Source organism: Polypterus senegalus, chromosome 2 (assembly GCF_016835505.1).
Source record: "Polypterus senegalus isolate Bchr_013 chromosome 2, ASM1683550v1, whole genome shotgun sequence".
Lineage (NCBI taxonomy): Eukaryota > Metazoa > Chordata > Cladistia > Polypteriformes > Polypteridae > Polypterus > Polypterus senegalus.
In genome coordinates this window covers 44,798,479-44,825,681 of record NC_053155.1, presented here as the reverse complement: position 1 = coordinate 44,825,681, position 27,203 = coordinate 44,798,479, and the positions used below count along the sequence as shown (strand labels likewise).

The following is a 27,203-nucleotide window of genomic DNA, read 5'->3' as shown; positions in this document are numbered from 1 at the left end:
GTGTAGGGCTTCTGTTCTTTCTCTTATGTAGAACTCTTATCCTCATCTGAGTTCCCCTCTGTTATAGCTCGTCTTTATTTGAACACGGCAGTGTCAGATCAGGGGGAACATGAACGTGACTGAGAGAATAAAACTGAATTTAAAAAAAAATAATTAAAAAAATTGCCTAATTTAAATCATTCTTAATTAACCTACTCTTGCACCTTCTCCTTTTGTTAAAATTATTTAAATTAGGCAGTTAAGTAAGTAGTAGTTGGGCATCAGGGATTCTAGTGTTAAACTACTACTTACTTAACTTAGTTAAAAATTGTTTAAATTAAGCAATTTTGGGTTAGCTTAGTTTAACGTGAAGGGATGAAAAGTAGTATAAAATTTTCACAAAAGGTAACTTAGAAATTTTAAAAAATTTAACACTAGAATCCCTGAAGCCTATGAAAAAACATGTAATCTCAGGCCACCTTAAATTCCGTCACACCTCCTCATCAGTGTCTTTGTGTTGCAAATGTAGCTATCAGCAGTGGCAGCATTCAGCCTGCTCACTCATCCCCCCCTATGGAGGCACCTGAATCCAACTCAGACGATGAAGTCTCTTTATCTGGCAGTGAGGAATTTGAAATTGTATAGATTGAATAATAAACACATTTCATGTGTGTTCTGTGTCTGCAATGATCTGGGTAAATGTAGGATGACAGGAAATGCTAGGCAAGAAATGTTTTTCATCTTACTGTAATAATGACAAAATGCTGACTTGAAGGGTATAATGTGTGAAGACTGAAATCCAAATAAACAGTTTCACAAAAGGTATAACAATTGTGCTTTTGTTCAAGAATATAACCAAAGAAAAATAAATTATTCAAAGTACATGTTGCTGTCAATGAGTAAAAACTAAAGCTCAAATATCAATTGACAAAAAGTCAACAGTGTGCTTGGCTGGTGCAGAGATCAAAAACTGCTGCCTGATAATCAAGAGGTTGCAGGTTCGAGCCCGGAGTCTCCCCATTGCTAAATAAAAAGACTTCAGCATCTGAATTGACTTCAGCTGCCTGTGTGGGGGGATGAGTGAGCAGGCTGCCTGCTGCCAGTGCCGATTGACACATTTGAAAGACAAAGTCGTTGATGATGAGAGGTGCAAAGGAATTTAAGATGGCCCGTAGGCTTCAGGGATTCTAGTGTTAATTGTGTTACTACAATTTTTTTAAAACCTCCTACCCCATGTAAGCTCCTGTAATGCTCTCAGCCCTTGCCTGTTGTGTCTTTTGTGTGCATGTGTATTTTTTTTTTTTTTTTGTAGTTACTAAACACTCTTTTCCTCACTTAACTCCCTTGCTGTCTGTGTTTTCTTGATTTTGAGTACCTGTTTTGCTTCCTTACTTTCAAGCCCTGAGATGCCACTTACACTGTACTTGGACTATATATATTCCTCATAATGAAAGGATATTTAGCTGTAAACTCTGCTCTAGTGCGATAGAGAGGATCTAACATTCCCTGCCATGAGTGCTATGTACTGCTTTATCTAATAACAATATCTACACTTTGTCCTCATGCCTGAAGGGGACAGTATTGATTATTTTGTGAAGTCTCAATCTTTGAAATACAGTTGTACCTACATTGGATTAGAATCTTTGTATTTTACATGCAGATGCCTATAGTAATATAAATGTATATAAATTGTTACACATGTGGTATTATGCTAAGAAATGACTTTGACAAGGTGGTCCCTGGTCCAGTACAATTTCAGAACCACTGATTAATAAGAATAACTTGCCTACTCTGAATTGCTTGTGGATTTCTGTGCTAATCGTTAGAAATGTCCATAAGAAATTGTGGCTTTATATAAAAGATTATTCATAATTATATTAACAGAGGATTGACATTGTTGTTGTATAATCTCTTCTGAGGCTGAATGTTTTAAACACGAGTGTTGTTAACTAATTATTTTGTGGTGAGCTGACTTAGCTGGATGGTACCAGCAGGTCAAAAAGGAATCCATTGCATCAGTGGGGAATCCCTTGAGTGTGGGGAGTTTGATGAACCCATGTAGATAGACTTTGATTTGAAGAGGTTCTGGCAAACCATTTTTCAGCTCATGAGAAAGTAGGTGGGCTGTTGTCCAGGTGGATCTCTGTCAGGATGGGAAAATTCAACTGAAGATATTGTTGAGGAGGTAGAAGGAATGTTTTCAGGAACTGTTTTACTTGTTGTATAGATCCTTTATAGAGGAGACCATGCCAGATGCATTGGTTGTGGTTGGGCATCTTCTTTTGCTGTGGTCACTGCTGTAAATAAAAATCTTAATAATATATACATTTTTATAATTAGAATAGTGATAGTGTTGGAAACACTAATAGTGCTGGATTAGTAGATATTTTGAGGTTATGAGTAATGTACGTCTTCATTTATGAATGAAAGGCAGGGACACCATCTTACATCTGCTAGATTGGCATTCGATAATACATTTACATAAGCCTTCATATCTGAGATTATGGTTTATTCCTTACCGTTAAAGGGTAAGTGAAGGAGCTGGAGTACCTTGGAGTCTTGTCGCAATGTGGGTGTGTCAGATTGTGATTTGCTTGAGGATTGACGTGTTCTGTTCTGTGTATTGTATTGTATTGTACTCTTTTCTGACAGTCTTCTGCACACCTAACCTAACTGGAAAGAGGTCTCTCTCTGAGTTGCCTTTCCCAAAGCTTCTTACATTTTTTTCCCCCTACAAAGGTTTTTTTTTCTTGTCTTCTTAGAGACTCCAGTTTGGGGGTCCATCAAAAGACAGGGCCTGTTAAAGCCCATCGCCACACTCCTTGTATGGTTTTGGGCTATACAAAAAAAAATTGTATTGTATTTGCTTGTGAAACTGACACGTATCGGTGCAACAGTTGCATTTTGCTGATGTTTTATCAGGCAACTAAGTTATTAGATGGATCTCTTGATTTATTGTTCAGTCCACATCCCCATTCTTATTTCAGCTATGAGCTCTGAGTATTCACAAGAAGAATGAGTTAATGAGTACAAGCCACTGAAATCAGATTCCTGCAGTGAGTTGTTTGGCTTATGCTCAGTGACTAGGTGAGGAGTTCAGCAATGGTGAAGTATTCCTAGTTATGTATCATTGGTATCTGCAGTAGTTGGCAATACAGTCCTGTTGCACAGTACATATATGGTAAGTATGCAGAAAAGATTTACTTCTGCAATGGTTCTTTCATAAGCACTTAAAGTTCAACATCATACCTAGGTATACGTATCTAAAACATTAATTACCCAAAGCAAGCTTCAATATATGTATAATTCAAACATTTGAAATTGTTCAAGGAGGTATAAACAATGTTTATATTTTTATTTGTATCATTCTTAAATTCTGTACTTAAAATAATTTTAATGTAATGAGCTTTTTGATGAGCTGTAATAGTTGCATTTATCCAAAAGCATCTTAAAATGATTTGTCTTGCATCTATCAGCAGTTAAAAGATGGATTCATTTATAGTGTTCAATTGACAGTGCTGTTTGCTGCATGCTTATTCCATCTATTAATTAATTCATTGCTCTCTTCAATTACTTTTTCCCAATAAGTTTTATTTTGCTCTAAAATAAACTAGTGTCTTGGTTAAAGCAAATATTCAAATTTTGAACGTGCTCATTTAATCACTACTTTTTCTATCTATTACCTGCAAATTCTGATATACATTTCTTCTTTTTTACTTTTTCCTTGCATCCTTTGATTCCTGCAGCTTTGGAAAATGAAGTCTTCCGCAACCCAAAACCCTCACTTGTTGACCGCTCTGTTCTTGACTTCAGTGCCAATAAGATTGCTCCTCCTGATATTTATATAGATAGGTCTTTGCTAAGGGGTGTGACATTGGTTGAAGATGTTGTTTTTGAGCCTTCAGGTGTCTCAGCCAAGACCTATGGGATAAGTCCAGGGACTTCTTCAAACTCTGACATGGATTTGATTGCTGAGGCAAGAGCAAGAATCAGAGAACTGGAAAAAGAAGCTGAGACTTTGCAGGAGGCCTACAGACATTACCAACAGAAAGCTGTCCGTTACACTGTTCTAAGCAGTCAGTCGCCAGCTCTATCACCAGCACTGTCTTGTAGGATCCCATCTGCTACACATCAGAGAGTGATGTTTTCTGACCATGTCATTTCACCCCAGACATTTGATTTGAACACAGATGGTCATCACACAGATTTTACACTTAATATGTGCAGAGGTGAGATGCCAGGACAGCTGAATTCTCCAGAGAGAAGCTTTTCACCAGTAAGAACATTTTTCTCATCTTCACATCCTGCAAATGAAGGTATGCAAATGATGTTTGTTGTATTCCTTTCTATACTATAATGTAATTGATTTATTCTTTCACTTAAGAGTACATCTTAATTGACATTGACTTTTTAATAAATTGCAGAATTGTGATTGTATATTGTATAAAAACATTTAGGGAATTCCTTTTGTAGTGTTATTTCATAAAATAGAGGGTAATTACACTTGGACTAATTCTTAGGTAGCATTCAGACAGATCTTTTTCTTAACTCTATATTAAAAAGAAATTTTTTAAATAAATTCACCTCTTTATGCAGCTTCCATTAAAGATGTGAACTTTTTTGTTATATTTATATTAAATTTCAGTAATTACTTGGTAAGGCTAATAGAACATTATTTGACTTAATCAAAATACAGCAATGCAAAATACATATGAATTGATTTTTGATGTTTTGATTAATGTAAGCTGTTTTAATAGTGTTTTGATTATGTATAGTGTCATGGAAAAGTATTTGTGCCCCCCATCTTTTTTTTTTCCTCTGTGTATAACACTTTGTTTCTGATCTCCAAAAAATTTAGAATAAATTTCATATCACCCATATGAAAAAGTAATTTCCCCTTTAGTCATTCAATGGACCAAATTTAAATGATAAAGGGTTAGACTAGACACACCTACAAAGCACCAAGGCCTATAGAAAGTCATCATACCCTGTGAAAAATCTATACCTTTAATCACATTACACCATGAAAAATAAAATCGTAATTTTTTTTGTTGTATGTACACATTTTAAACCTCATTGTAAATGTGAAAATAACATTCTTAAACAGTTTGGACAATTATTAAAAAATAATTAGTAAAATACCTGGTTTTGTAACGTGATCATACCCTTAGAATGTACCGTTCTAAACTTATTCAGATGCAACCAATCAGCTGCCAGATCAAGCACTAGACTAATTGCCTGACATCATTTGCAGTGGTATTGATTACATCAGAATAAAAACAGCTGACTCTTGAATATTTCACTGTTAGTAGTGGAAGATTTTGAAAAAGAGACTAATATAGTTGGGAAAAGTGCTGCTAAAAGGTCTCTAGGATAAAGTTGTAGAAAGACACAAGTTAGGAGAAGGCCACAAAATGATTTTGAAGACTTTAGCTGTCCTTTTGAGTACTGTTCAGACTTTTGGTCCAGGTATTCAAGCTAACCTGAAAATCAGTTTGACTTCAGGCACTGTTCCTAATCAGTTAAAGCATGTATTAATACAACCAATTATTAAAAGGCCTAACTTGGATATTTTTGATCCTCTCTAAACTTTTAGAAAAATTGGTATTTTTACAGCTGCAACCTTTTTTTAGATATGCACTGCATCCTTGAACCACTTCAGTTGGACATTAAAGCCCTTCATAGTACCGAGTCTACCCTTTTAAAAGTTTTTAATGATCTTCTTTTAATTAACGACTCTGATGATTCCTGTTCTTTTAGACCTAACAGCAGCCTTTGATAGGGTTGATCATACCATATTGATCTTTCATATCAGTAATATCCTGACACAGAGAGGGCTTTTAACACCAAGGGTAAATGACTGTCAGAAAAAATATCACAGAATTTCTGCGCTGTGTCAACAATTATACAGCACGAAAAGTGCTGTGGTTTAGTGAAATTGATGGGCGGACACAAAAACTTAATTTAAAAAAAACTGCAAAATGATCAAAAATGCCGACGTCTGAGATCTCCAGGGGCCTCTTGCATAACGTCGTGTGTAGAATTCGCACTATAACATGACGTAAGCACAAAAGCCGAAATGTGCTTACGCACAGAAAAATCCAGATGCATAAATCTGTGCGTTCGCCAACTTCCACGTTCTTCCGCTACAGAAATCCCAGTCAGCGTGAAAAGTAATGCTTGTGCACACGCCTGCTGTCCCGCCCCAACTCCTCCCAGAATTACACCTCTTTGAATATGTAAATCAATATAAATAGCCCTTTCAGCAAATACCAAGTGGAGGCAAGGAAAATTGTACTATTTGTTGGTTTAAACAGTGGTATAAACAATAAAAGGAAGTCGATCGAGTGACATAGAGTGTCGGAGAAACTCGAAAGCTCAAGTTCACAAAGTCGCACAGTGCCCGAAATAATAAATAAGTTGTCAAATATCAAAGTCGCCGTGAAAAGGCGAGCCATAGCCCACCGTCTGAGTGTCATATGAAAGCTCATTAGGGTACAGAGGAAAAAAAATAGGCACACAGCGGGAAGAAAGCACGAAATGTCAACTTTAATCTAGAAATGTCTACTTTAATCACATAGTTTATTTTGTCATTAAAGTAGAACATCATAAACTTCATCTTAAAATCGTTTAATTTATTAGTTTCTCAAATCCCATCGTAACTAAAGTAGCACGTTAAATGCTTTGTTTTGTATTTGATCTTCTTTGTGCTCTATGTGTGTGAATCACTACGTGCTTCCAGGTTTTCTCTTCCTCCGACAGGACACAGAATCCATTACATTCGTGATATTTCAGCTCTCTGAATAATTAAAATACTGAGATGTATACTTGATATAATTTTCATGATGATAGGAGTTAAAGCATGTTATTACATGGAAGCACGGTGGCGCAGTGATTGTGCACGACCTTCAATGAAATAATTTATTGCAGCAGTACTGTCTCTTTCAAACGTACTAACCCCCAATTCCTGTCCTTCCTTTTCTTTCCCTAAATACCCAATCACTACACAATCAGCTCTGTAATAGACGTTAAGCCATCTGTAAGCTTAGAGCGCAGATTCTTCAAAACGTTTAAGGAACATTGAAATATCTTCGTAGTTCATGTTTAATTATTCTATCCTTAATGCCAGTCCCAGTGAAGCATACAGTGCGAGGAAGGAACAATCCGTGAACAGAGTGCCAGATCCTTGGTAGCGTAGCGACACCATGTCCTTTAATTATTAACAATATAAATTATTTAAATGAAGTTAAAGTTGTATCTGTATAATATAATAAACGTATTTTGCTGCATTTCATCTTTAAAATGATATCATCATCATATGTAAATATGCGCTTTATAAAGTGGCTTAGGTTGTGTAATATAACTGTAGTGCATGTTTACAGTGAGGTAGTTGTACTTATAAGTACAAACAGTTTTACAAGGAGGAGTTGATGGACTGATTGAGTGCGTTTAGAGCTCTTGGGATGAAACTCTTTCTGAACTGCGAGGTCCGTACAGGAAAGGTTTTGAAGCGTTTGCCGTGTGAGAAGCAGTTCAAATAGGAAGCATGGCTGAGGCAGCGTGTGCTTGATGCTGTATACCGATAATTTTCTTTCCAATCAGCTGCTCTGAGTGGTGCAGTGAGAGTAATATGGAAAAAGATGATCCACTGTGGCAACCCCTAACGGGAGCCGCTGAAAGAAGAAAAAGAAGGTGCAGTAAGAGTAACAACGCTAAAGCAGCTATGGTATTTTAATAGTTTGGCCATTCCGTGGACCATTGTATTGTTACAGGTTAATTACAATTGGATGCCTTAAACTAATATGAATTTCCCTTTGGGATTAATAAAGTATCTATCTATCTATTGTGAACTTTGACCCGGACACACACAGATGGACATCTTAAATTCACCATACACTATTTATTTACAATACTATTTACACAAATAAGTCACGTGCACAAACCCCAGTGCCTCTTGCACTGATTCCCCCAATGTCCAGGCCACACAGTCCTGTGCCTCTTTTCCTCCTGGCCGCCTCCAGTCCTCACTCCAGCTCCGTCCTCTTCCACCCGACTTCCACTAATGACTGGAGGGAGGCGGCCCCTCGCAGGCAGCTCGCCCAGCCGCCCAGGGAATTCCCTCTGCCCCCGCAGAGGATGGCCCTTCTCCTGGCGCTCGCCCCCAGCGAGACGCCCCTTCCTATCGGAGGTCCCGGCATTCACCCCTCGGTTCCTCCTTCTTCTCTTGGACGCCTTGACGGTCTGGGTCTGAGCAAGGCAACAGCTCAAATCCAGTCCTGTCTGCGTCCCTGCAGAGCGACAGGAGACTGCTGCGGACTTGGAGCGCAGGGCGCTAGGACTCAGGGCACTCATCAGCCCCTGTCCTGCCAGCGCCTGCGTGCTCGCTCTCCTCGCCCGATCGGCCGTCTGCACCGCCGCGTCCACTGTGGGGGGATCGCTTACTTGAAGTCGGTCCTCCTTAAATAAGTCGCGACCATGTTCGGCGGATCCCCCTTTATGCTTTACGGGGACGATACTAGTCACCTTCCCCGTGGTGTCCCGATTGCCAAAGTCTCCAGCGACGCGTCGATCCTCCATCAAATGCGGCGTCTCTCCCGACGCGACCGCCTTCCCCCTCAGCTGCTCCAAACGGAGCACGAGATCACCCAGCACCTGCTCCAAGGACGACTTGGCGGGCCGAAGAGATTCCTCCGGCTCACGCCGAGCCGCTGGTAGAAACAATGAGACAGACGCCGGTGAGCTTACCTGTCCATCAGCTCCCCTCGACGCCTGCCTCCTGTGGGCCACTCCCTCTGGCCCAATCGGGTCCCTTCTAGGCACGAGACTGGCGTTCCTTGGTCCCGCCTCCATCCAATCATTGGCGGGCATACAAGACACACCAGCCAATCCCGTGCCTGTTAGTGGGTGGGACATCCGGCCCGCGGCCATCTTGTCTCCCCTGCTCTGGGTGCGGTGACGTGCCTCCTCGCAGCTTCGCAGCTGCGGCGATTCTTCCAGCCGCAGCAGCTCCGATTTCGCAGCATCCTCTGCTGCCACCGTCGCGCTGCTGACTGCCCGTGGCACGGCGTGCTCCCGCCACGGACGCGGATCTGGATCGTCCCTCCCTGTAGAAAAGGTAAGTGCGACCCCGAAGGGCCGATTACTGCAGGGCAGGGCACTTACCTCCCGGATCCCGTCATGCCGAGGTCCCTGCCTCGGTGTGGCCTTCTGCGTCGCAACGCCGGCCTGGCTGTCCGTCCTGACAGCGCGACCCTCGGAGCCCGCTGCGCTCTGGCAACGGCTGTTCTTCCTCCACACCCGGGGATGGCCATTCTGCGGTCCGACGACGGTCTCTGGGGCGAACCGCTCCCGCGGGGTTGTGCGCCGGGCCGTTCACAGACTTTTGTTGAAACAAAGCAGGTCCCCGTCTTGTACCAGACGGCCCATCCTGCCGACTACGCCACTGTGAACTTTGACCCGGACACACACAGACGGACATCTTAAATTCACCACATACTATTTATTTACAATACTATTTACACAAATAAGTCACATGCACAAACCCCAGTGCCTCTTGCACCGATTCCCCCAATGTCCAGGTCACACAGTCCTGTGCCTCTTTTCCTCCTGGCCGCCTCCATCCTCTTCCACCCGACTTCCACTAATGACTGGAGGGAGGCGGCCCCTTTTATAGGAACCCGGATGGGCTCCAGCTGCTTCCCGGCAATTTCCCGCGGACACACCCCCGTGTGGCGGAAGTGCCGGCTGCGCACCCGGAAGCCGTCCAGGTGTCCCCGGTCGTCTTCCCCCCGGCACTTCCTGGTGTGGCGGAAGTACGGGGCTCCCGGGATAATAAGGCACTGGGGCGCCACCTGGCGGTGGCCATGGGCCCCTACAGGGCTGGGCTTCCAAGCCACCTGAGGCCTCCAGTTTAACCAGGACAGACGCCCCCTCTCGGTCTGGAGGAGGCACAAGCCCTCCTCTCGTCCTCCTGGGCGTCCCGGCTGGGCTCCAGCCCCAGCCAGGGACCACACTATCTATCTATCTATCTATCTATCTATCTATCTATCTATCTATCTATCTATCTATCTATCTATTATATAGCGCCTTTCATATCTATCTATCTATCTATCTATCTATCTATCTATCTATCTATCTATCTATCGATCTATCTGTCTAATATGCGGTTAGTTTCAGTGTATTTATAAAGCCATGTCAGGGATGTGGATCTGAAAAAGAAAGATAAACCACACAGGAACAGTAGCACTGCTTTGACGCTGGGTGCCGCCAGTCTGCAAAACCGAGTGGAGAACTTGCGTATGACTGGGTATGAGGTACCGTGGAGAAGTGTGTGGCTTTACGCCAAGTTTAGGTTTTATACATCGCGATTTGAATATGGAAACATTCTTACGCAACATTTCTGTTGCTTACGCACCGTTTATACATCAGGCCCCAGGTTATTTGCAGGAAGGCTAAGTGTTAGAACTAAGTCCAATATATGTCTTCCCTAATGTGTGGGACTTGACACCACTTGAGTGAAATTAAAAGAATCCACAAGACTTAAAAAATCTTTAAGCAGCAGTTTTGTCAGACAACAAAACATGAATGTTAAAATCTCCCAGAAACGGCATTCTGCACATGACACCATAAAAGATAAGAACTGTGAGATCCTTTTTATAACCAGGAGGTCTATAAACCAGTGCACACAATACAAGATTTGTAAGATCAATTTTAAATGGCTTTTTTTTTTAAAACCAGTGCACACAATACAAGATTTGTAAGATCAATTTTAAATGGCTGCACCTCAAAACTAGAGAAATTGTCTACAGTCAAAAGTCTACATTTAAAACTATTTTGGAAAACAGTTGCAAGCCCACCCCCTCGACCTGCAATTCTAGATCATGGAGATCATGGAGAGAAATTGAGTCGCCAGCACTTATTCAAGTCTCTGACATAAATGAACAGTTCAAGTTGCGAGACGTAAAAAAATCATTTAAAACAAAATAAAGAAAACATGGCGATTCTTTTCACTGCTATGCTGACGATACCCAAGTCCACTTCTGAATGCCTGAAAAAAGTCAAATTTAAGGTTATTGAAAGGCCTATTCAAAGTCCTGACTCAAACCCCATTGAGATGTTATAGTTTGACCTTAACTCTTTGAGGGCTGAATATTTTTTCCAGAACATGCATTTTTCTGAAAAGCACCCAAAGCAAGGGTCTCACACATAAATCAACCTAAAATATCAGTTGCTGGGTGCCGTAGTCCGCCAGTTCACGGTCTCTTGTGGCTCAAGATGCTCACAGATGGCATTACGGCTGGCAGTAGTGCGTGGCAGTTGCGGTCACAGTGTAGCGCCATCTGCTTTGTACCTCATGTCATTATGCGTGGCGGTCTTCATCAACACAAATGTGTTCGGCACCACGATTTGCTGGAATCGATCAGCCGGTGCTGGTTCCTCACTTTCTGTTTTCGATATCTCAATCACCAGATCACTTGTGTCAGAATCGGAGTCCGACAGGTCAGAGTCCAATTCAGTGATAATATACAGAATGTCGTCCATGGAGTACATTTCCCTGTGCATTCGTTTTGATCTCTCGCCAGATGTTGATGCCATTTTTGTCGTTGTTTGCTCTTCACTACTCCCACAAGCACATGGGAATGAATCTCGGTCAAACCAACAAAGCTAACTTTCCTTTTAGCAAAGAGAGTCGAACCAAAATGTAACAGCGGGTTTTGTCACTGTTTGCTGTTGCTTACTGCTCTCAAAGCCTCCTGCTGACAAAAGTCGACATCCGCCCTGAAAGAGTTAAATGGGAGTTCATAGACAAAAACCCTCCAATGTGGCTGAATTAAAACTATTCTATAGAGAAGAATTTGTCAGAAGTTCTCCACAGTGATGACTGATCCCCAGTTGCCAAAAGTATTTGATTGCAGTTGTTGCTGGCCCAATCATGTTCAGATGAGGAAATACTTTTTCACATGGATGATATTGCTGTTCAGTTAGTAAATGATCATTTTAAAACCATTTATTGTGTTTACTCAGGTTATCATGTTTATTTTACTAAATTTGCTTGTAGATCAGAAGAAATTTAAGTGTTACGAATAAACAAAAATACTTTGTCACAGAACTGTATTAACAATTTATTTTTTATTTTCAGCAATATAAACTATTCTCACCTCTGCATATGTTACAGTTGTTTGTTAATTAATTGTGCAGTAGCTTTACCTGCAGCTAGAGCTGTGCTCTTGTCTTTGTTACTGTCCATGTTGGAATGTTTAAATGAATTGAGTTGTCTTGAAAATGTCTATTGAACTTGTCTCAATCAATCAATCAATCAACATTTATTTATATAGCACATATTCATACAAAAAAAAATGTAGCTCAAAGTGCTTTACAAAATAAATAGAGTAATAGAAGACACAATAAAAGATAAACATAAGTCAACATTAATTAACATAGAATAAGAGTAAGGTCCGATGGCCAGGGTGGACAGAAAAAGGGTCTCAGAGTCCCATAGATGGCCAATTCTGAAGGGATTTTTTCCCCAACCCTTCCTTATTTCTTTAGTCATTTCACCATAATTTCTGTGACCGTTGCTACTTTTCATTTAAATGAATGTACTTCCTTTCGAAATTTTTCTCTTCTAGCTTATACACCACTTCTTACACTGTAAGAATTAACTACATGGACTATACGGTGAAACATCTGTTCCTTTTGTACTACACTTTTTTTAAAACATGCTATTATCTATTGAGGATGCAGCCATTGTAAGGCATTTTTTGTCTGACTTATTTTTCAAATTTGCTGTTGAGTATCCGCATTACATCGTGTCAAATCTGTTTTCTTAAAAGGTATGCATTATATAGGTTGAGCATCCCTAAACTGAAATGCCTGTGGTGAGAAGTATTTTGGAATATTTCATTGTACTTAGTGAGATATCTTGGGGATGGGACTCAAGTCTAAACATGAACTTTATTTATGTTTCATATTAGCCTTATACACATAGCCTAAAGGTAATTTTAAACAATACAGTAAAACCTTGGTTTATCTGCCACTCAATTAAGCGTCAGTCTCCATTAACCATTAGGGCAAATAAATAAGTAAAAAACATTGTGCATACCAGTGTCTTACCTATTACTTTAATAGTGTTTTGTAGCATTTCTGTTTTGTTATAATTAAACTATGTGATGCTTACAAACTTGAAAAAGTGTTGAAAATGGAAAAATGGCGATATTTTTATTCTGTATTAATGTTAATGTTCTTCTGCATTGTAATTTTCTTTTAAAATTCTATCTTATTATGTTTTTGATTAATATATTGGGGCGCACAGGCAGCTTGTGATCCGCTGTGTAGGAGCAGAAAGGGTGAAATGCTGAAGTGAAGGGCTTCTGTTCTGTGAGGGGCGGACATGCCTCTTAGGAGATGAGTGACAGGAGAAGTTAGGAGAAAAAAAGAAGGTGCGGCAGGAGGAAGTTTTGTGTAAGGAGTCAGGAGACAATAAGCAGGATTGTTTGCAGTATTGAAAAAGACAACATGAGTGGCAGGAGATAAACTGATTGGGTTGGAAAGCTTTCTATTTTTTGGAGGTGTGCTCTGTAATCCAGATAATGGAGTGCAAGACAAGGTGCACCATTTATTATGGAACGAAGACTCCAAGTAAAACGTAAAAAAAAATCTCTAGTACCTCTGAGTTGTATTTGCTTGTTACACTGGTCATTACAATATTATATAAATTAATTTTGTTAATATACTATATTATATTTTGTTAATGTTTTTTGTAAATAAATATGGCTATTTGCTAAACTAATCTACTGTATATCATTTTTAAAGTAGCTGTTCTTTTATCTGTCTTTTCTCTTATCCGTCACGGCCTCTGTCTCAATCCCTAATGGATAATCAAGGTTTTACTGTATATTTAATACTTTTGTGCATGAAATAAAGTTTGTGCACAGTAGCATTATCAGAATGCCTATATCAGCTGTTAAGCAGCAGCAACAAGAAGTAACGACAGACTTTCAGTCTTCACCTTCAATGCTTTGGTTTGGTTAAAAGGTTACTGTACACAAAAAAATTAAGCTAAACATACAGTAAATAATGCATGTAGGTCTGACTTATACAATGGTTGATAAAGAACTGTTGCCAATAGAACATTTGAGTCTATACTGTATTCCCTCTATGTTGCGCTCAGGTGTTATTGCAGCTTGTACCCTTTCATAATGCACCCATGGCTCCCAAAACCTTCACAGGAAACCACTCATTTGTGTCAATTTTCTTTGTCATGTCTACACTCATAAAGTTTTGGATTTTGAAGCATTTCATATTAGGGGTGCTCAACCCGTTGCATTCCTAGGGGACTTTCATGACAGTTGCACACATTTAAGTCTAAATGCCTGTATCTTTTTCTTCCAGTAGATAACAATGGTTCTTTATCAAAAAGTTGTCCGCAATTAGTTGAAAACCCAGTGCCTCTGGCTTCATCTGGTACTCATCATGCAACAAGTTCTCGAAGTTCAGATATGAGTCCTCCGGGTAGCCCTCATCTGAAAAGTACCACTAGAGAATATATCAGGTAATTGAAACTTTTCTGTATACCAAAAATAAATAATTTTTTCTATGTGATAATATTGCTTATGTAACTGCAGTAGTTCTTAATAAATGAGTAAAGTTTGAAAGAGGTGTAATATATTACAAGTTGGAAAGTCTGGCTTGTATCTTGGTTCATAAACAACAAAAAATAAACAGATGAGCAGCTTATTGGGGGATATATAAATCTGCTTTTACTGACATTTAACATAAAAAAAAAACTTAGAAGATGAAAGATTATGTGTGTGTGTGTGTGTGTATATATATATATATGTACACAATTAAAATATGCTAGCAAGGCTCAATTTGCTGAACAAAACAATGTAAGGATCACGTAAACTGAACATTTCAGTTACCAAAAAAAAAATTGCTTGAGAATGTTTCCATGGCCACACAAATCAAAAGGCATATTTTATCTACAGCATTTAAGGATCAAGGATCTTTTTTGTTATTCGAACATATATGCAGAAATGAAATTCAGAACTCGTGTCCTGGTATTTAAACAGTGGCAATGATAAATACCTGTTAAAAAAATCTTTCCAATAAATAGCCCCTTAACCCCAGAGCTTTGTAATAAATGTATTATAGATAAACACAATAAAATAGAATGAAATAACATTAGTACATAAAGTAAGATAACTATAGCTAAAAGAAAAAATATTGCAGTATGACTTGTAATTACCAGTGAGTAAAAAGTGGTAGCAGCAAATAATTTAGTTCATGAGGCTACTGTAACAGAATGTATAGTCAGATTTAGTGATGTTGCATTCATTAGTCTAATAGCATCCAAGAAGAAGCTGTTTCTCAACCTGGTAGTACTAGCCCATAAGCTGTGCAATCTCCTGCCTGACGGGAGGGGGGCAAACAGCCCATGTGCAGGATAAGTGACCTCTTCCGTAATGTAAGAGGCTTTACTTTTGCACCTGCTGGTGTAAATGTCCTTGATAATGTGTAGGCCACTGCCGATGATCTGCTGTGCTGACTTAACACCCCATTGCCATGCTCTCTTTTCTGTGGCCAAGCAGCTGCTATACCACACCATAATACAGGAGGTGAGGATGCGGTCTTCCACACATTTGTAGAATAGAAGGGCACAGACCAGACCACCTTAGCATCCTCAAGAAGCAGAGGCATTGGTGGGCATTCTTTACCAGAGAGGCCATATTGTACCTCCAAGAGAGGTCATTTGTAATATAAACCCCCAGGTATATGAAGCAAGTGACAATTTCATCCTCTTTTTCCATGGATAAGTATTGGGTAAGGCTTAATTTTTTTTTTAATAAGGAGCCCAGTAATAAGGCAGTTCTGCACAGTCTAAGTAAAACTCTGGGAAAGCTCAGAAATGTCTGTCATGGTCATGGCTTAGGGTAAAGTAAAATATCTCTGCTGCCATATCCTGTGTATTAAAATACCATTTTAATTAAATTAACATTACTATAAATATATCAAAGTGCAAAAATTGTGAAACTAAAAGGTTTTGTTACATATCACACAATTGTGTGAAGTCTTAACTGAAAAGGAAGGGAGTGAGCTGGTTTTATATATAACTGCTCAAAACAATTAAAGGAACACTTTAAAAACACATTGGATCTCAATGGGAAAAAAAATCCTGCTGGATATCTATACTGATATGGACTGATGCCACATCGTTTGATGGAAATGAAAATTATCAACCTACAGAAGGCTGAATTCAAAGACACCCTGAAAATCAAAGTGAAAAAATGATCCGGCAGGCTAGCCCATTTTGCAGAAATTTCATTGCAGCAACTGAAAATCGTACTCGGTAGTTTGTATGGCCCCCAAATGCTTGTATGCATGCCTGACAACGTCGGGGCATGCTCCTAATGAGACGACGGATGGTGTCCTGGGGGATCACCTCCCAGATCTGGCCCAGGGCATCACTGAGCTCCTAGACAGTCTGAGGTGCAACCTGGTGGCGTCGGATAGAGCAAAACATAATGTCCCAGCGGTGTTCTATTGTATTTAGATCAGGCGAGTGTGGGGGCCAGTCAGTGGTATCAATTCCTTCATCCTACAGGAACTGCCTGCATACTCTCACCATATGAAGCCGGGCATTGTCGTGCACCAGGAGGAACCCAGGACCCACTGCACCAGCATAGGGTCTGACAATGGGTCCAAAGAATTCATTCTGATACCTAATGGCAGTCAAGGCGCCATTGTCTAGCCTGTAGAGGTCTGTGTGTCCCTCCATGAATGTGCCTCCCCAGACCATCACTGACCCACCACCAAACCGGTCATGCTGAAAAATGTTACAGGCAGCACAACGTTCTCCACCACTTCTCCAGACCGTTTCATGTCTGTCACATGGGCTCAGGGTGAACCTGCTCTCATCTTTGAAAAGCACAGGGCGCTAGTGGTGGACCTGCCAATTCTGGTATTCTATGGCAAAGGCCAATCGAGCGCCACGGTGCCGGACAGTGAGCACAGGGCCCACTAGAGGACGTTAGGCCTTCAGGCCATCCTCATGAAGTCTATTTCAGACTGTTTGGTCGTAGACTTTCACACCAGTGGCCCAACATTTCATTATATATCATTTTATAAGGCTCTGGCAGTACTCATCCTGTTCCTCTTTGAACAAAGGAGCAGATACCGGTCGTGCAGATGGGTTAAGGACCTTCTATGGCCCTGTGCAGCTTTCCTAGAGTAACTGCCTGTCTCCTGGAATCTCCTCCATGCCCTTGAGACTATGCTGGCAGACATAGCAAACATTCTGGCAATGGCACATATTGATGTGCCATCTTGGAGAAGATGGACTACCTGTGCAACCTGTCCAGGTATCGCCTCATGCTACCAGTAGTGACACTGATCATAGCCAAATGCAGAACTAGTGAAAAAACAGTCCAAAAAGATGAGGAGGGAAAAATGTCAGTGGCCTCCACCTGTTAAACCATTCCTGTTTTGGGAGCCGTCTCATTGTTGCCCCTCTAGTGCACCTGTTGTTAATTTTATAAACACCAAAGCAGCTGAAACTGATTAACAACCTCCTCTGCTATATATAGTGGAGATCAGCCTGAACCCAGACAGACACTAAGACACACAATTCCCAAAAGCACACGTTTATTTTCTTTGATGCCTTTCCCGCACACAGTACACAAATCAGCCACAGCAATTAAGCTTAGTCCTTTTCTTCTTTCTTTTCTTCCTCTTTGTTGCTGCCTCCACTCTTCTCCCACAACCTCTGCCTTCCGGCTCCAGCTCCCCGAATGATGTGAGGCGGCCCCTTTTATGTTGTACCCGGATATGCTCCAGGTGCTCATTTATGACCTTCCGGCAATACTTCCTAGAGTTTGCAAAAACGTTACTGGAACTTTGACTGGAACCGTGTTCTATGGTCTGATGAAACAAAAATTGCGTTTTTGTTGCCAAAAAGTTCAAAGTGGGTTTGGTGTAAAAAGAAAGATAGCTATAATGAAAAGAACCTTGTCCTGACTGTGAAATATGGTGGTGGTTCTATAATGTTTTCGTGCTGATTTTCCTCCAAAGGCCCTGGAAATATTGTTTGAAAGAAGAAGAAATATTTGTTTTTTTGATTGGGGTTTTGTTTTAATTTTAATGAACTTGTTTCAATTAAAGGTCAGATGTTTCTCATTTTTTCAGTGCAAGATGACAGGTCTTTAGCAAACTGTAATTTTTTTCCTAACCCTTCTTACTAATTTTTTACAAGGGGTGCCAATAATAGTGGAGGGCACTGTGTATATAACTTTCTCAAACTAATAAAGGCGTTATTAAAAAATATTCGGGACCTATATCTTTTTAACAAGTGCCTAGGGGAAAGCTGTCGACTCGATTTGAACCTGCTTGCTATCTTTTTAAATAACAATAAAACAATCATGATGCTGTATTATTGAACAGTAACTGGAATGTGTAAAGACAATAAAGCATGCATTACAAGGCAGAAAAGATCAAATTTACAATAATAACATTACCAGTTAAATTATTCTGTGAGATTTTCGATTTTAGAAGTGTTTGTACTTTGGAAAGTGGGTCTGTGTTTGAAGTTGAAAACAATTAGACCCTAATAAAAAGAACAGGAATATTCATATTTTTGGAAAGATTGTCGTGTGGGAAGTGTCTTTGCATTTTCAAAAAGTAAATAATTATTTTATCAAATGTAGTAAAGAAATTAGGACTATTCCTAGGCTGTAGAAAATGGAAAAGAAAGTTAGAAAACAAAAATGTTTTGTTTGTATGGCCTTCATGAAACATGTTGAATATGTTTTCTTTTCAGAAGTGGTTGAAATTAGAATATAAAATAATAGTAAATTTAGAAATTATAATCAATATTTTGTTCAGAAGGATATTAATATCAATGTTCTGAAAGGTATCAAATATTTTTGCACAATGTACAACTGGTCTGCTTTTACTTAACAGGCCTAATGAAATTTTCAGGGATATATCTACAGTTTCTTAGTGTCTTTTTGTGTTTTTTTGTTTTTTTGGCTTTTATTATTGAAACATAATTACATGCATATTAGTTTGAGTGCTTGCCACCATTGCGTGACATTAATCCACAGAAACTTAGTAAATCAGTCTTTACAATTTTAAAGAATGTACAAAGCACATCAGTTGTGCCTTGGTTCAGGCCAGCTATAGGTAAACAATTTATGCTGGCACTGTAGCATACTGAGGTAAAATATGCCTTGCTACAAAGATGAATTTCAAATCTGTGGAATTGTTCCCAAAACTTGTGTGTCACAACTTGTGCAGTCAGTCCACTTCTTCATCCTTATTCACAGCAGTTCTGAGAGTGTACATTTGGCATCTAGTACTCAGTAGTTTATCTTTTAAAATGTAATGAATTAACTAAATGGGTAGATGTGTCAACAACCGAGCTGAATAAGCAGTGCAATACAGTTATAGAAAAGAATCACCCCCTTTGAAATATTCCAATTTTTTTTGCTTTATAGCCTTAAATGAAAACACACACAAAAAATATTTCTTCCCAGCTTTACTTACTCAATGCAACCTATAACATCCAAGTGAAAGATATCACAGCTACAGTTCAGAAAAAATATAGAAAAGTCAAAAACAAAACATACTGAGATTAATAAAGGATCACCCCCCCTCATGTCAATATTTTGTTGAACCACCTTTTGCTTTAATGACAGCCTTGAGTCTGTTGGGCTACTTCTCCGTCAGATTTGCACATCTAGATTGAGCAATATTTGCCCACTCTTTTTTACAGAATTGTTCAAGTTTGGTCAAATTGGATGGTTAGCATTGGTGGACAGCTATCTTGAAATCTTTCCACAGATTTTCAATAGGATTTAGGTCTGGGCTCTGACCAGGCCACACGAGGACATTCACTTTTTTCTCCTTCAGCCACTGGCAGTGTGCTTCGGGTTGTTGTCGTGTTGAAAGGTGAACATTCTGCCCATCTTCAACTTTCTGGCAGAGGGTAGCAGGTTTTCCTCAAGAATTTGACAGTATTTTGCCCCATCCATTTTTCCTTCTACCCTAACAAGAGCCCCAGGCCCTACAGCAGAGAAACACCCCCACAACAGGATGCTGCCACCTCCATGCTTTACTGTAGGTATGGTATGTTGTGGATGGTGAGCTGCATTGGATTTCCGCCAAGTGTACTGTTTGGTATTGAGGCCAAATACTTTGATTTTGGCCTCCTCTGATCATAAGACCTTTTTCCACTTGGCATCAGAATCTTACAGATGCCTTCTGGCAAAGCTCAAACGAGCTTTAATGTGGCCTTTCTTGAGAAGTGGCTTTTTCCTTGCGAACCTCCTGAACATGCCACAGTTGTGGTGTGCTTGTGAGATTGTTGTCACATGCACACAATGACCACTCTTTGCCATAAAATCCTAAATCCTGTAACTCCTTCAAAGTGACCATTGGCCTCTTGGTAGTCTCTCTTACCTGTTTCCTCCTTGCTCTTCCATCCAGTTTGGAGGGACGGCCAGATCCATGGAGGGTCCTAACTTCTTTATTATGGACTTTACTGTGCTCCTTGGGATTGATAAAGCCTTTTGAGATTTTTTTGTATCCATCTCCTGCCTTATGTCTGTCTACAACTCTATCCCTGAGATCTTTTGAAAGTGGCTTGCCACCCATAGTCGGTTGTTTGCTGTTAGTTGCACTACCAAGCAAGGGAATGCTCCAGGAACAGCTGTTTTTATGCTTCTCTAATCAGACTGATTACAATTGATCACAGGTGGAAGCCAGTAACCATGCTCTGCAATGGAAATGGTGGTTACTTACACCTGATTAAGTTTAGGAGGGGGTGATCCTTTATTAATCTCAGTATTTCTTGTTTTTGTTTTTTTAAAAATTCTTCTGAACTGTAGCTGTGATATCTTTCACTTGGATGTTATATATTATATTGAGTAAGTAAAGCTGGAAAAAAATGGTTTGTGTGTTTTCATTTAAGGCTGTAAAGTAAAAAAATGTGAATATTTCGAAGAGGGTGGTTCTTTTCTATACCCACTGTATGTGAATTGAAGAAATTAAAACTGCTTATTAAACAAGGAGTGCTCGTGACATTCTATAGAATTTACCTGCTAATTGATGGAATAAATTAACATCACATTATTCTTAGCTTCTCAGTTTAATAATTATTTTATCTGGAGATAATTTACATTTTCAACCAGACATTGATGAAAAGCATACATGTTATTTTTATTTTAGCTCCTAAAAAGAGATAACTGAAAATGTACACACACTTTCATGTGCAGTTATGATCAACCAATGTACAGTTTGGAGAAGCAGTTAAAGTCGTAAATAAAATGAAATGAAGTATGAAACTACAACTCATCATTTTGATACATTTTTATTGGTACTAAAATGTTGACTTTGATATCAGTACAAGCTTTTAAACCTGAGTATTGGTATCAAAATGGTTAAGAAGCAGATAGCGGATAACTCCCAACCCTCACCCTGTTTGACAACTTCATGGCAATGTTGCTCACTTCACTTTAACTTGCACTCTGCAAATCATTAACAGGAACTGTTTCCCATCCTTAGCATCTCTACTGTCTTTGTATAAATATATATGTTTGAAGGCTGGTTTGGGTCCCTCTTGCTGATTTATGCTAGATAAAATCTATATTTAATAGTTGCATTGAAGAGCCAATTGATCATGGGCTTCCCTAGGAGTTCTGATTGCGCTAATAAATGATTTAGCGTGAGGTGTTTGAAAACTATAGTTTACTTCCGGTACCAGAATTTAAAAAAAGCACCATTTAGAAAACCGTGGTTTTCTATATTTTTTCAGTTCTGGCATAATACATATACTACAGTTGAATTTTTATCATTTGTATTTTTTAATGTTTGTGTTCTTTTATTATTAAAAAAAAATGAAATCACAAACAGTAAAGCACAATTCAAAGATAAAATCAGCACAATAATGCAGTTGTAATGTTCCATAAATTAAGTGTACTCTAGTAAACTATATACTGTATCTTTAGTAAATAGTCCAGTTTTGTTTGTTTTTTTTTTTCTTCAGGTCTGAAAAAATGCTTCACAGTCACTCTAGTGAGTCCTCTCCAGAACCTGAAAAATTATCGTTAGAGGATCTTGCTGAACCCATACGAGGTACAGTTGTCTGTTTTGGTATTTTTTTTTTTTACTTAGCATTAATGTTGGGGGGGGGAAAAGGAAAACAATTTTTTTTTTTGTTCTGCAGAGCAGTGTTTAAAATATTTATTTTCATTATTTACAACCTGCAGTTGTTACTTACTTTCTTCTGTTTTATACTGCAAAATAGTAAATTTTAGTGTATTTTTCCCTTTATTACTTGACTTGCTTATACACCCCTGTATATTTTGTGACTCAACACTGGTTCATTGCCACTTTCTCTCAAAACTAATGTCATAGGTACTTGAAAATTACTGGCCACAGTTTCAATGAAGTAGACACATACATAGATCAAACATCATGCTTTTGAAACCTGTACAATTCCAGTAAGAAATGGCATATGTATGATAATATTACTTATTTGATAGCAAGTATCGTACAATACCTGTCCAGTATTCATATGTGAAAATTGTAGAAGCATGTATTTCTTAGTTACACTATAATATAAACTTTTAGATGTTCTCAAATTTATATTTGTATCACGTAAGCTTTGCAAAATTCTTTTTATGTACAGTATATTGCTGATGTGCGTCACAGACTGTTTATATCCTGGCTTCCACAATAATGGTACTTTCTCAAACCATTATTGTACTGACTGGTTTTATAAATTTTATCATTTAATATGGTGGGTGGTTTCTTTTACATCATTTAAACCTGTTTAAATCTTATTTAATGAACAAATCACATGAGTTTATATATATATATATATATATATATATATATATATATATATATATATATATGTATTTATGTGTGTGTGTGTGTATACATTTATATATACAGTGGGTACAGAAAGTATCCAGACCCCCTTCAATTTTTCACTCGTTGTTATATTGCAGCCATTTGCTAAAATCATTTAAATTAATTTTTTTCCCTCATTAATGTATACACAGCACCCCATATTGACAGACAAAAAAAATAATTTTTGAAATTGTTGCAGATTTATTAAAAAAGAAAACAGAGATATCACATGGTCCTAAGTATTCTGACCCTTTGCTCAGTATTTAGTAGAAGCACCCTTTTGAGTTAATACAGCCATGAGTCTTCTTGGGAAAGATGCAACAAGTTTTTTACACCTGGATTTGGGGATCCTCTGCCATTCCTCCTTGCAGATCCTCTCCAGTTCTGTCAGGTTGGATGGTAAACGTTGGTGGACAGCCATTTTTAGGTCTCTCCAGAGATGCTCAATTGGGTTTAAGTCAGGGCTCTGGCTGGGCCATTCAAGAACAGTCACAGAGTTGTTGTGAAGCCACTCTTTCGTTCTTTTAGCTGTGTGCTTAGGGTCATTGTCTTGTTGGAAGGTAAACCTTCGGCCCAGTCTGAGGTCCTTAGCACTCTGGAGAAAGTTTTTGTCCAGGATATCCCTGTACTTGGCCACATTCATCTTTCCCTCGATTGCAACCAGTCGTCCTGTTCCTGCAGCTGAAAAACACCCCCGCAGCATGATGTTGCCACCACCATGTTTCACTGTGGGGACTGTATTGGACAAGTGATGAGCAGTACCTGGTTGTCTCCACAAACTGAGGAGAGGCAAGACACATGACAGCCCGCATGGAGTTTGCTAAAAGACACCTGAAGGACTCTGAGATGGTGAGAAATAAAATTCTCTGGTATGATGAGACCAAGATAGAACTTTTTGGCCTTAATTCTAAGCGGTATGTGTGGAGAGCCCTGACTTAAACCCAATTGAGCATCTCTGGAGAGACCTAAAAATGGCTGTCCACCAACGTTTACCATCCAGCCTGGCAGAACTGGAGAGGATCTGCAAGGAGGAATGGCAGAGGATCCCCAAATCCAGGTGTGAAAAACTTGTTGCATCTTTCCCAAGAAGACTCATGGCTGTATTAGCTCAAAAGGGTGATTCTACTAAATACTGAGCAAAGGGTCTGAATACTTAGGACCATGTGATATTTCAGTTTTTCTTTTTTAATAAATCTGCAACAATTTCAAAAATTCTTTTTTTTGTCTGTCAATATGGGGTGCTGTGTGTACATTAATAAGGAAAAAATAATTTAAATGATTTTAGCAAATGGCTGCAATATAACAAAGAGTGAAAAATTGAAGGGGGTCTGAATACTTCCCGTACCCACTGTATATGTATATATGTATGTGTGTGTGTATATAATAAATTAAAATGTACATAGTGTTTTTGTTCAAAAATGAAATTTTAAGTAATAGTTTCCTGTTTTATTTGTGTGGTATGTGGCATCTGTTGCTTGAGGAAATTAAGGATTATTTTTATATGCAGTATTTCATGAAGCGCTACTACAAGAAAAGCACAGTTAAGTCACATTTATGTGTATTTCCTGCCTAGCAGTATAAAAAACCTCGTAGCTACTACGAGCAGCTTACTTGATGAATTGCTGCTGGACTAGCATCCACACATTTTCTGCACCTTGGGCAAACATTGAGAAATAAGTGTGAGGGATGTGCTCAACAATGTCACATGTCTTGCACTATTTCATCACTGTGTACTTCAAGGCATTTTCTGCCAGAGCCTGCTTATGCAGACCCATTTTTCCTTTAGAATCATCACATTCTTAGAAATTTCTGAATACTCTCCAGTTTGATTTCTTCATTCTTTTCTTATTTTATTTGCAACATTTTTGCCACCTTCATTTTTTTTTTAAAGTTTATAGTATTTCTGCTTTAGTCCTAATCATTTCAGCCTGAGAGTTAATTGGTCACACATTCAGTTCAGTTAGTTAAGTAATGCATTTTATTTTTCCCAGACGTATTTTGTCTGATACCGGGTCATGAAGAGCAAATGCCTATCCCAGTTACACAAGGCATAAGTGAGAATCTAAGGCAGAATCAGTGTAACCAGCATGACTTTGAAATGTGGAAGAAAAACAGAACTACTGGACAAAAACCTATGAGGAGAATGTGAACACTCTATGCAGGCAGTAATTGGGGTGGGTATTTAAAGTAAGGCAAGAAGAGCAATACCTAAAATAATAAATGTGTACATAATAGTCGTATTCTTCCTTAATATTATGTTTCCAAAAAAAAAGTGCTTCTGTGGACGAAGGCAACATGAAATCAATTCAAGTGTTTCTCAACAATTTTGTCCTATCATGTATGTTAAGATGCAAAAAATTGCTGGAAAAGAGCAACATAAAATGACATTTATATTCACATTGGAGGGTCTTCTCTAACAGAGAATCAAGTAAGAGAAATTATAAAATATTTTGAAAGAATTAGTACATGCCCCATTTAATATTTTTGGACAATGTGAAGTGTGGTGAATGTGTGTAAGGTTCGGCAGTAATAAAGAAGAAGTCATCTGTGATGTAGAGGAAATCATTGAAATGTGGGAGGAGCACATTGAGCAATATTATGATAAGATAGGAAAGCCAGACAGACTTGACATAAAAGAAGTGGAAAGTCTGGAAAAAGAGCAATGAAAGTTTAAATGCGGGAAAATCTGTATGGCTTAATGGATTCCTCCAGAAATAATCAAACCCTCAAAACAAGACAGTGACTTAAGCACACTCATCAGCAACATGCACAAGAAGGCAGTATGTCTAAGACATTGATGACATCAGTAGTGATGTTAATCCCAGAGAAACCATTTACAGCCAACTTCTTGGATCCCAGAATCATCAGCCTGATAACACGTCAGAAATTATACAGATAATATCTGGACACAAACTCAAAACCAAACTGGTATTTACATTTCAAAAGATCATTTGGAGTTTGAAAATGATGTAGAATATATGAAGCACTTGGGGCAGTTATAACAGTTTATGAAAAGTTGTAATTTAATCTGAATAATTTATTTCTTATATTTTGAGAAAGCATGTGATGCTTTATTCAGTGGCTTCAAAATACAGTGGAATCTCGGGTCACGACCATAATTCGTTCCAAAACTCTGGTCGCAACCTGATTTGGTCGTGACCCGAAGTAATTTCCCCCATAGCATTGTATGTAAATACAATTAATCTGTTCTGGACCGTACGAGCTGTATGTAAATATATTTTTTTTTAAATTACAAAAATAGTTAATTATACCATAGAATGCACAGTGTAATAGTAAACTAAATGTAAAAACATTGAATAATACTGAGAAAACCTTGAAAAGAGAAAACTAACCTGCAGTCTCTTTAAAAACAAGCCCGGTGCATTCTTTAACTTCCTTCTTTCTCTCTCACTCGCTCTCTTGTGCTATTTCTTTCTTGCTCGCTCGCTGCACAGGGAGAGACTGAATGCATGCAGAAATCATCGGCGTGTACAAACCGGAAGGGAAACTGGCTTGTTCATCACCCGAGTGTATGGTCGTGAACAGATGCAAAAGTTTGGTGAACTTTTTGGGTGTAACCCGATTTGTACGTTGTCCTAGACTTTCGTGGCCCGAGGTTCTACTGTATTCTGAATAAACAGGGAAGACATAAGATGATTGATTGCCATTTTATTAAAAAAAATAAAAGTCAGTAAAAATAAGTAATAATCCAAATAGTGATTAGATGAGATGTAATGATGGGGTACACGTTAATAATAAGCCTCTTCAGTGTCTTTGTATGTTCAATGGTAAAACCTAAAAAAGGTATCTTAACTCGAGGGCTGACTAAAATCATGTGTTCCAGATGACAAGGCAGCTCACTATAATGCAGAATGCTGATTGCAGGTTTTAATCACCAAGTTAAATGAACTAGCAAATGATTTTGGGATGAAAATACATATGAAAAGGTAAAGTGATGAGTATCAAAAAAAAAAGGAGGCAAAATGCTAATTTTACCCTTGAAAGCTAAAATGTGTAAGAAGTTAAGCATTTTACATAGGCAGCCTTATCGTGTTAGAAGACCATTGTTTTAAAGAAATCTGAACAAGAATTGGAAAGGCCAAAGAAACATTCAGAAAGAGCAACCTATACAGATGAGTTGTAGACACGGCCAAAGGGAGACTGTTAAACATTCAATGTGTTTGATGAAGAATGCTGAAAATGAGTTGGATAGAGAAAAAAATAAATGCAGAGGTACCACTTCAGTTATAGGAGAAGTGGGAGTGCAACTTGTCAGTCAGAATGGGAAAGAAGACCTGGATTGGAAATGT

At 38.8% G+C, this 27,203-nt stretch overlaps 1 protein-coding gene across 3 annotated transcripts in view; it reads left to right on the top strand.

The window, feature by feature from the left end:
• ofd1 (OFD1 centriole and centriolar satellite protein) overlaps positions 1–27,203 on the top strand; it is a 137,675-nt gene that overhangs the window by 82,097 nt on the left and 28,375 nt on the right. For 2 of the 3 annotated variants that reach the window (XM_039743603.1, XM_039743604.1), the window contains exons 17-19: positions 3,726–4,295; positions 14,371–14,530; positions 22,022–22,110. In XM_039743603.1, coding sequence (XP_039599537.1) covers positions 3,726–4,295; positions 14,371–14,530; positions 22,022–22,110 — 819 coding nt within the window. The remainder of the gene's footprint in view (positions 1–3,725; positions 4,296–14,370; positions 14,531–22,021; positions 22,111–27,203) is intronic. The other variant, XM_039743606.1, reaches the window with a different exon arrangement.